Source organism: Fukomys damarensis, unplaced genomic scaffold (assembly GCF_012274545.1).
Source record: "Fukomys damarensis isolate Sample0158 unplaced genomic scaffold, DMR_v1.0_HiC HiC_scaffold_38, whole genome shotgun sequence".
NCBI classification, from domain to species: Eukaryota; Metazoa; Chordata; class Mammalia; order Rodentia; family Bathyergidae; genus Fukomys; species Fukomys damarensis.
In genome coordinates, this window is record NW_022900950.1 from 64,501,263 (window position 1) to 64,513,266 (window position 12,004).

A 12,004-nucleotide genomic window follows, 5' to 3' on the forward strand; every position below is an offset into this window, starting at 1 on the left:
ATACATATACATATTTTCTAGGAAAAACTAGTAACACTAAGATTACTTTAGGCATTAAACCTACAACTAGAAAATGAGACTAGAAAGTAAGGGACAACAGTGACATCTAGTGGACATTTCCAATACATACCATACATCTAAACTTACATATCTTAAACTGACTGAAGAATTATGATAATTTTTAGTTATTAAACTAAAACAAGACAACTCTATCCCTAGAAGTCTTATTAGTGCTCTATTTTGATCAATTAAATATTTAACAAATTATAAGAAGTATCTCATCTTTGGAGTAATAAGCACTGATTAAATGTATCAGATATGTGACTAACAGAGGGTGAGCGATTGGTCAAATATGACTATGATAAGAAAAATAATTTTAAATAGTCAATTTAAAAAGCACTGGAGTGAATGGAAGTACTTAATAAGAAAATTAAAAGTTTTATTTATAAACTTATTAAAGTGTGGGAAAAGTATATTGGGGCAATCAGACAAAAAAAATTAAACTAAAAAAAACTCATTTACAATAACTTTTCAAAAACAAAGTTACTTTTCTCAGCCAGGTGCAGTTGTAAGGTGACTATAATTCTTGCTACTCTAACAACTTGGTGAGACCCCATCTCAAAAAATTATTTCTCAAGAAGCTTTTCAAAACTAACATAAGACAACTGTCAACAAGACCAGATAGTCACCTCAAAGCAACAAACTTGAGTCTAGATGTCAACAAGATGGTGAAATGGGACTTTCCAACACTTATCTACCCACAGAAACACCAAGTTGTATTACTATCCACATTTGCCCACAAAATTACCTTCACAAGAGCCTGAGGGTAGCACAGAAATCAGAAAAAAAAAAAGGTATTAAAGAGTCTAGGAAGGACAATTTTATATTATTCACCATTCCCACGCAGCATATCAAGGAGAGACATATGTTCTTCTTGAGGAAAGAGGAAGGAAATAAGCTTTGGACTCTGTCTCAGATCCCAAAGTGGGGCCCATTTCAATAAAAGCCAGCTTAGGGAGGATGCCGGAACATGCTGGGAACTCCAGACCCACCCTGGCCCAAGGCCAAATCCTACAGCACCAGGCTCTAGACCTGCCTCCCATACTTCAACTATAAACACAGATCTGACTTCTTTGTATGCTCCAGGACCAGACCAACCCCCCGGCAGCCCTGTGTTCTAGAATGTCTCTGCACAAAGCTGGCCCAAGGCCCCAGGCTTCATATATTCTCAAATATGATGTCAGTGCCAAAAGCCCTAGTCATCAGGTTAGTATCACAGATCCTGCCACCTGACCAGTACAGATTCACTCTAGGTTCCAGATCAGCCCAAAACCCAGTGGCTGGGCTGGTCCAGCCTAGTGCCATATCAGCACCTCTGGCCTAAGGCATCAGGCAGATACCCACAGAAAAAGGTTCAAGGCCTGATCAGTGCATACCGCCCCTAAGACTCCCAGTGCTAGGCTGGCAACCATGGATCTATGCTCCTGGACCATTACTGTGGGCCCAAGTTACAGGCTGGTTTCTGCAGCCATAGGATCCAAGCAGGTTCCTGATGATTTGGACTCCAGGCTAATATCCACACCCACACTGTGGGCTCACCCTGTGAACTTGTCTCCTTGCTTCTTCTAGCACCAGGCCAAATTCCAGGACTGCTCTAGCAGACCCCAGGTCTTGGTCCACCCCAATAAACCCTGGTGCCTCCATACCCCCTCCCCAAGAAAGCCTTTGTAGACTCAAGATCCAAGCCTATGGGCTAAGGCTACAGACCTACCTCAGTGCAGAATCAGCCTCCATAGACTCAGAGGATAGGCCCATTCCAGCAGACTCGGGCACTGGCCCCACCTCAGCACTTGGAAGGCCCCAGAAAATTGAGGATCAAGGATAACCCAAAGCCAAATCACTGGCTCAGGCTGGCCTTCACAGAAACAGGCTCCAACAATGCACTGGCCTTAGGCCACAGGTCTACTTCTTTAGACCCAGGTTAACAGGCCAGCCTACCACAGGCTCCAGGATCTAAGGCCCACACTAACAGCCTTCCCAGAATCTCTGGATAGGTCTACTGGTAATGAGCTTTCCCAGGCAAAGCAAGTTTACAAAGAGTGGAATAAATCTGTACTTGCTCATATACACGGGCAATAAGAGATGGCCACAAGAATCAAGAACAATCAGGCAAATATTACCATGAAGGGAACAAGATAAAGTACAAATGACTAACTCTAAAGAAATGGACACTCATGAACTACCTGACAAAGAATTCAAGATAATTGCTTTAAAAACTTTAAGCTCAATGAACTTCAAAAAAGCAGAGAAATGCTCTGAAAAATAACAAATGATGAAATTTCAAGGGCTGAGATTGTTTTTAAAAATAAAACAAATTCTGGGGCCAAGGATTTAGCTCAGTGGCACCACCCCTGCCTTACAAGCGCAAGGTCCTTAGTTCAATCCCTAGTATCAAAACAAACAAACAAAAAAGTAAATTCTAGATCTAAAAAAATATGAGTGAAATTTAAAAATACAAAACACAGCATTAAAAACAGAACTGACAAATCAGAAAAAAGAATCTATATGCACAGACAGGTTATTAGAAAACAGACAAGAAAAAAGAATGAAAAGAAATGAAGAATTCTTATAGGATTTACAGAGCAGTATCAAAAGGATAACTATTTACATCATGAAAGTTCAAGAAGGTGAAGAAAGAGACATAGCTTTTTTTTTGGTACCAAGACCTTGTGCTTTCAAGGCAGGTCCAGAGGATCCTGGAATCAGGAAGAGAGAAAAAAAGCAAAACATACAGGAGGGCTGGGGATTTAGCTCAGTGGTTCTGCTGCCTGCCTCACAAGCACAAGGTCCTGAGTTCGATCCCAGTACCAAAAAAAAACATACAAGAAAGATTTCCAAAAACACCAGCAGCAGAAATATAGAAACATATAGCCCAGGATAAAGTGTGACAATATGTTCAAAGTGCTAAAGGAAAAATTGCCAGCCAAGAATACTGCACCTAGAAAAGCTGTCCTTCAAAAATACAGGAAAAATCAAAATACTTCCCAAAAAAAGCTGAGTAAGAAATACTAAAGGAAAAATTTCCAGCTGAAAGAAAAAGAAGCTAATTAGTAACACAAAACTGTGAAAGTATAACATTCAGTGGCAAAGTAAATACATGACCAAATTCAGAGTACTGTGATACTGTAATAAGGGTGTACAACATAGTTTTCGTATTAAGGTTAAAAAACAAACACAAAAGATAAGATGTAAAAATTAAAGCATATCACTATAGAAATTACTGAATCAGAAAGACAGAAAGAGAAGGAAGGAACAGAGGAGCAACAAAACAACCAAAAAACAATGCACAAGCTGGGCTTAATGGCACACACCTGTAATCCTAGCACTCAGGAGGTTGAGACAGGAAGATCACTGTGAGTTTGAAGCCAGGCTAGGCTACACAGAGTTCAAGGCCAGCCTGACCTACGTAGGGACACCCTGTCTCCAAAATCAAAAACAAACAAACAACAAGAAAAAATGAACAAGATGGCAGTATCAAGTCCTTACCTATCGATAATAATGTTGAATGTAGAGATTAAATTCTTCAAAGGACATAGAATGGCTGATACATAAACAAGACTCCACCATATGCTGCCTACAAGAGTCTCACTTTACATTTGAGGATATACAAACACATTAAAGGGAAGAAAAAAGGTATTCTGTGTAAATGAGAGCAAAAAAGAATATTCTCATCAAAAGAGAGCAGGGATCACTATACTTATTGCAGATAAAATAGATTTTAAGTCAAAAACTGAAAAGAGACAAAGCAAGTCATTACATAATGATAAGGGACCAATCCAGAAAGCAGATTTGACATTTATACATATGTACTGAAATATATACATATATGTGTGTGTGTGTATATGAAGCACATTTGAGTATCTAATACATACAATAAATATTAAATGAACTAAATAGATAAGAATATGCTACAGTAATAGTAGTGGACTTCAGTATAATAGCTCACTTTCAGCAATTGACAGTCACTGAGGAAGAAAATCAGTAAGTAAATATTAGACTTCTACTATATGTTAAACCAAAGCAACCTAGCATATATACAGAACATTTCATGTAATAGTAGAATATACATTCTTCTCAAGCACACAAGAAGCATTCTCCAGAATAAATCATATATTGAACCCCAAAACAAGTTTAGTAAATTTTAAAAGATTGAAATCATATAAAGTATCTTTTCTAAATTATGTGAAAATAAAAATAAAAGCAAATTTATAAAATTCACAGATACATAAAATTAACAACATGCTCCTAACCAATAGAACAAAGAAATTAAAAGCAAAATTTTAGTGCTGGGGATTTAGCTCAGTGGTTCCACCACCTGCCTTGCAAGCACAAGGACCTGAGTGCAATGCCCAGTACCAAAAAAAAAAAAAACAGAAAAATTTTAAAATTTCTTAAGATAAATGAGAATGAAAACACAATATACTAAAACTGAGATGCATCTAAGTTCTAATGGGAAAATTCACAGCAATAAACCCCTACAACAAAGATTTCAAATAAACAACCTTATGTTATATGTCAAAGAACTAAAAAAAGAAGAAACACAGTTTGATATCGGAAGGAAATAATAAAGTCAGAGTAGAAATAAATGAAAAATAAACATAAAAAATAGAAAACATCAACAGTGGTTTTTTGAAAAAAATCAGGAGACATTACCACATATATATATAAAATTATAAAAAACTACTACAATTTTACAACAAGTTAGATAACCTAGAAGAAAAGGACAAATTCTTAGAAACCTACTACCTACCAATCCAGGCTAGTCATGAAGAAATAGAAAAATTCAAACAAACCAATAATGAGTAAGAAAAAATGAATAATAAAAAAATCTCCCATCAAAGAATGCCCAGGACCTGATGACTTTGCTGATGAATGTTTAAAATATTTTTTAAAGAATGATTAACAATCCTTCTTGAACTCTTCAAAAAAACTGACTGTGACAGTTAAGTTTAACTATACCAACTCGATTGGCTTGTGAGTTGCAAAAGATTAGTAAAAGTAGTAAAGCATATTTCTGGGTGGGGAATGAAAGTGTGACGCCGGGTACTATATATGGTCATTACCCCCTTATTCTCTGGCATTGTTCCCTTCCTCTGCTTCCTGCCTACCATGAACTGAGCAATTTTCCTCTGTCACCATGATAGAGCTTCCACCATGATATTTCTGTTCCTGGGTAGGAAGAACCAATACAGTGAAATGGTCATACTTCCAAAACTACTATACAGATTTCAATGCAATGTCAACTGAAATCCTAACAGTATATTTCACAGAACTAAGAGAAAATAATCCAAAAATTCATTTGGAGCTAGAAGAGACCTAGAATAGCAAAAGCAATTCTAGGCAACAGAGACATGGCAGGGAGTATCACAATTCTCAACTTGAAACTACACTACAAAGCTACTGTGATAAAAACAGCATAGTACTGGCAAAGAAAAAGACCTGAGGATCAGTGGAATAGATTAGGAGATGCAGAAACAACTCATGACACACTCAACTACCTCATCTTTGACAAAGGAGCCAACCATCCTCAATGAAGAAAAGATAGCCTCTTTAATAAATTGTGTTGAAAAACTGGATTTCAACTTGCCAAAGATTAAAACTAGACCCCCGTCTTGCACCATGCACTAAACTAAAATCCAAGTGGATTAAAGATCTAAATATTAAAACAGAAATGCTAAACTTGCTGGAAAATAAGCAGGGTAGAACTCTCAAAGACAATGGCATAGGAAAAGACTTTATGAACAAATCCTCAGTAGGACAGGAACTAGCACAAAGAATCAACAACTGGGATCTCATCTTATTAAAATGCTTCTTCACTGCAAGAGAAAACCAACAGAGCTAAGAGACAACCTACAACATGGGAAAAAAGTTTTATCAGCTGTTCCTCAGACAAAGGTCTACTACCTAGAATAAAAAAAATAAAAAAAAATAAAAACTCAAAACAGCCAGACCCCCTCAAATATAAAGACTCAGTTAAAAAATGGGTATCTAAAATTAAAAGACATCTCCAGACAAAGAAGTAAAAGCAGCAAATGAACATATGAAAAAATGGAAATAAAATGTTTGCAAATGGGGAGGGGAGGAGAGGGTGAAGGGAGGGCAGGGACAAGGGAAAAAAATGAGAACCAAGACCTGTCATGTAAAGGTACAAGATCCCAATGATGAATGTAACTGTACTGTATACCTAAAATGTACCAATAAACTCAATGAGAAAAAAATATGAAAAAATGTTCAACATCACTGGTCTTGTGAAAGATGCAGATGAAAACAATGCTGAGATTTCACCTCACCACAGAAAGAATTACTGCTAACAAGAAATCAGCCAATAACAATTGCTGGCCGGGTTATGGGGATAAATGAAGACTTCTTCATTGTTGATGTAAGTGTAGACTGGTGCAACCACTGTGGAAACCAATATGGAGATATCTTTAACAACTAGGATTAGAAGTCCCATTTGAAGCAGCTACTCCCCTCCTGGGTATCTTCCCCAAAAAACTAATAGAATCATACTACAGTGATATATGCACATCCATGTTCATAGTGGCACAGTTTGTAATAGCTAAAACTTGGAAATAGCCCAACTTCCCATCAACTGGAGACTAGATAAGATGATGAGGTCTTAATAAAATGGCATACTACTCAGCCATAACGAACAAGAAACTAGAGACATTTACAGCTAAGTGGATGCACATTGAGGACATACCCTTAGGTGAAATTAATAGGACACAAGTGTATAAATACCAAATAGTTTTTCTCTGGTGTGAAAAACTGAAAGTGTAAATAAGGATCAAAATGTATAACTGATATTGTGAAATAGGAAGAAAATCTCTAAAGGAGTAGGGGAAATGGGAAGAGTAGGGGAAAGAAAAGAAGGGAAAAGAAAAAATATGAGAAAAAACAAACATGGAAACAAAGTCTGTATAAATAGGGAAGGGTGGAGGGGGTTCAGGGAGGATAGGGGAATAGGGAAGAAATAAGAACCAAGATATATCATGTAAAGGTACAAAATCCTAATGATGAATTAAATGTATTATATACCTAAAATGTACCAATAAACAATGGAAAAAATGTTTTTACTACTCAATACAATCTGTAGATTTTATGCAATCTTTACCAAAATTCCAATTTTTCATAGGAATGGAAAAATCCTAAAACTCACATGAAAACACAAAATAACCCAAATAGCCATGTAATTTGCAGCAAAGAGAATAAAGATGGAGGCATCACATTACCTCATATTAGAATATACCACAAAACTACTAAGTAATCAAAACAGCATGGTATTGACATAAAAACATATATGAAAAACTATTCATCATCATTAATCATCACACAATTTTTGTCAAATCTTAAAAATTCTATACGTGACAGACATCTCAAAGGAGTAAACAAAAATAGTTATAGACAATGTCCTTATCTATTCTTATTTGTCAATATGTAAGCAAATAAAAGAACAATAATGTATTTAATGAAAACCAATAGTACTTGTGATTTTCACTAAGTACTTTATCACTAACTCAAATAAGAAATATAAATGCAGAAACATGATCTTAATATAAGCAATAGGTCAACTAAGAGTCCAGGCCACAAATTAACTAGATATCTTCTAAAGATCACTCAGATCTTTCTCAATCTCTCAAAACCACCAGATTTTAATGATTACTTGGGTTCAACAATTTTTCTGACAAAAAATATTAAGAACCAGAGTTTCACAAGAACATAATTCAAATTCACTGATAATATCTCTGAAGTTCCAACATTAGAAGAATGTAAAATTCAGGTCACAAAACACTATCCTACGCCGGGCGTGGTGGCTCACGCCTGTAATCCCAGCACTCGGGAGGCTGAGGCAGGAGGATTGCTGTGAGTTCGAGACCAGCCTGGGCTACATAGTAAATTCCAGGTCAGCCTCAACTACATAGTGAGACCCTGTCTCAAAAACACCAAAAAAAAACAAACAAAAAAACACTATCCTAATAGCTTCAAAAAGTTATAGCTAAAATAAATGGTGATATATTAAAATAAGGGAATATAACTCAAGAATAAAAAGAATGGGGCCGGGGATTTAGCTCAGCAGTTCAGTGGCCTGCCTTGCAAGCACAAGGACCTGAGGTCGATCCCCGGTACCAAAAAAAAAACAAACAAAAAAAAAAACTAAAAAGAATGAAGTGCTAATACATGTCACAACATGGATGAATCCCCCCAAACTTAGGCTGAATGAAGGAGTTATATTCTGTATGGTTCCTCTTATATAACATTCTAGAATAGGAAAACGTGATATATGGCAACAAACAAATGAAACCATAACAATATTAACCTCAGAAAGTAGGGTGGGAAGTATAGACTGATTGAAAAGGATATGAGAGAATTTTGTAGGGTGGTGGAAATAGTTCTATATCCTAAAATTGGGGTTACCAGATGCATTCATCTGTCAAAACTCACCAAATAATCTAAATAAGATTTGTATAAAACTGTATGTAAACTTTACCTTTCAAATATTCATAGTTCTACTAATGTACTGTGCTGAAGTATTCAGGGTAAAATATACAGATACTGCAACTTTGCAAAAAATATGAGATTAACAGATTTTAAAGCAAATATAGCAAAACATTAACACTTGAGAAATCCAGATGAGAAGACAGGGATTCACTGTAAAATTCTTTCAATTTTCTGTGTGTACAAAAATTTCTATAATAAAATACTGAGAAAAGTAAAAATGATAAACAGAATTCAGAAGAAAATGAAAAATATTATATACACACCTGTTTTCTTCTATGTTAAAATTTTTCCTTTAATATGCTAAGATTTTAATTAGTGTAATCAAAGGGCAACTGGAACTAATTTCGAAAAAGCAAGCATTAAAGAATGACATATTTTTTAAAATTTGAAAGACATACCCGAATTTCTTGAAGATTATGAAAATTATTTCCTACTCTGACTGAGATCTTGCTTGGTGTATAGCTTTCATCAGACTTGTAATCTGCATAAATACATAATGTCTTCACTGTTGTTTTTCTTCTAAAAGCAATAAAGAAAAAACAACACGCACTTTGTCATACAGAAAGATTATTTCCAAAATATCTTTTCTTCTGATGTTAAAGAAAAACATAAGTTACTAAAATGAGTGTTTGAATAAATAATTTCGATTTCTTTTTAATTTCAATAGCAATAAAAAGGAAGAATATGCAAATATATTGGGAAAGATATAACATTTTACTTACATAGAACTAAATGTCAAGAACTAATGATCAAGAACTAAATGTCAGCAAAGTAGAAACAGCTGAACCAAATCAGGTACAGAACCTTTGTGTGCAAATAAATATTAAGGATTTCTAAAATAAAATTAAAAAAAAAAGGTTTTCTATCCTCTTCAGTTGTACAATAGACAAGGAAAGAATTCTAATAAGCTTGGTTTTCTTTATGTTAATACTTAAAAATAACCTGCTAAGTGAGAAAATGAGTCCAGAAAGGACTCAAGTCTTTTTTAAAATGGAAAGCATAACCTACTATTTAATGAACAAGGTAAAATTCTACTCATTTTCCAAATATACATACCAAGGGAAAAAACAAGAAAACAGAAAATTAACCTTTGAAAAATGGCAACAGGACAAAAATATGAAAAGATGTTCAATATCTAAGAACCAAAAAAAGAGAAATTAAAATATACAGATATTGGTATTATTATATTGGAAAATATTAAGATGAATAATACACAGATTGGATTTAAAAAGGTTACTTTCAGAGCCAGTTGACCCACTCACTAATTCAACCTCTAAAAACATACATTTAAAAAACAGTATCACAAGTACTTAAAAAAATGGATGTAGAAAAATATTGATCTGTTATTAAATTACAAAAAATTTATAAAAAATAAATATTCATTTCTAGAGGGAAATAGTTAAATTATATCCACTCAATAAAATACTATACAACTATAGATGGTCCCTGATGTACAATGGTTTGATTTATAATTTTGTACTTCAAACTTTGAATTTGGATCTTTTCCCTGGTTAGCAATACGCAGTAAGATACAGTCTTAGAATGCTAGGCAGTCAGCCACGAGATCACCACGGTAAACAATCACACTCTATGTTGTACTATGTGGCTAAGCTATCATGTTCAGTAGATCAGATGCATTAAATATAATTTTAACTTACATTTTCAACTTGCAATGGGCTTATTATAAGTGGAGGAGTATCTATGTTTAAAATAATCTGCAGACATCTCATGGCAGGAAAAGAAAGCAGAATATAAAACACTATATACAGACACATTAAACTTTGGGAAAAACCAAAATTTTAAAGATTATAAACCTAAATTCATCTTTAGAAAAGAGTCTAGACGGAATCGCACAAAAAAAGTAAAAGTAATTAGATTACTTTGGCAGAGTGGAACTATGAGAGATCTTTATTTTCTTAATGACTCTATATTTTCTGAATAATTTCCCAGAATGAGTTGTCATTCAATCATCAGAAAAAAAATAGATAATTTTAAAAAGTGACCATAATAAAACAATAATAAGTGCATTGAAATGTGCTGTAAAAGTTAAATTCTGGTGTAAACTGACACTAACTTAGTAACAACAAACTTCCTGAACAGAACTAGTCTCTCAAAAGTCAGACTATAAAAAAGCCAAGGGTCTGTAGCTCTTCTTACAGAAACCACATTTGTTTAGCTTCCTGTCAAAAAGGAATGGGAAAATTAAGGATTTTTCCTCAGATCAATATGATTACTTTGTGTCTGGCCCAGAAATAATGATTTGAATGTGTTAATTTATTTATTTCTCAACCCAGTAGTACAGGAACTACTATTGTTACCATTTTACTGATTTTAAAAAATGATAGCATTGTACTCAGATTAATAACTGGCTTAAGTCAGAAAACTAGCAGGTGTGCATAACTGAACAAGATTTCACATTATCTTAACCACTACTGCCTTCTTTTTAATTACATTTGCTTATTTAAGTCATTAATATCAGCTTACAGTGATATGTAGGTGTTTACAGTGATTTAAATTTTATTTAAACCATAGGTCCTTTTCCTAAGGTTCATGCATAATTTATGCTGCACATATAAGTTTCATTAGTTTTACAAAAGACACTTTAATTTCATCATCTTTCAAAGATCTGGGACATTCATTTGAGACCTCAGATGCACAATCCTTAATAATGAAGCTAGTTTTGCACAAGAGAAATGACCTTAAAGAATGATTTGGGAAATCCATGAGGGAACTTAAGACCCTTTCAGGGGATCAGAAAGATTACAACCATTTTCCATATAATACTAAAATGTCACCTGCCCTTTTGACAATCATTCTAAGTATACAGTGGAGTTTTTCAAGGCTAACTGCCATTGGATGCTGTAAAAGATTTAACAAAAAAAGTAAAAATGAGACTCCAGGATGCCAGACACCAAAGAAGTTCACAAAAAATACAAAATACCTTTCTCACTATTTTTGGTTTGTTTGGGAAGAGACTGTTACATTTCATAAAATTTCAAAACTCTATGAGTATTGGTCTTACCAAATAGAAAATAATTAACCAAATCTTTTCTAGGAGCAAAAAGCATCTCTATTTTCCATCTACTTATAAATTACATATTCAAAGGACACCTGACATTCTTGTTATATTTGTGCCCTCAATCTCCTTAGTATTTTTTTACTAACTGCCACAAGAGATTCTCTCTTGGGAGGGAGGGGTCTTTTCCTTTTGTTTACTTACTAGATAAGATATCAATATAGTCTATTCAAATTGTTATGAAGAAAATTTCTTTGTAAACTTTCTAAGTTGCTAACAGAATAGTACAATCCTGCAAAGAAAAATATAGAAATACTAAAATTTTCCAAATAAATACAGATATTTAATGTATGATCCCCGTGTTAAATACTTCACTTGCTATGTGTCTATTCTTTTTTTTTTTTTTTTTTTTTTTTTTTTTTTTTTTTT

General features: G+C 34.1%; 1 protein-coding gene across 2 annotated transcripts in view; it reads right to left on the bottom strand.

Annotated features, from left to right (window-relative positions):
• The window catches only part of Anapc10 (anaphase promoting complex subunit 10), a 57,066-nt gene that overhangs the window by 27,536 nt on the left and 17,526 nt on the right, over positions 1–12,004 (bottom strand). For both annotated transcript variants that reach the window (XM_010610947.3, XM_010610946.3), the window contains exon 4: positions 8,958–9,078. In XM_010610947.3, coding sequence (XP_010609249.1) covers positions 8,958–9,078 — 121 coding nt within the window. The remainder of the gene's footprint in view (positions 1–8,957; positions 9,079–12,004) is intronic.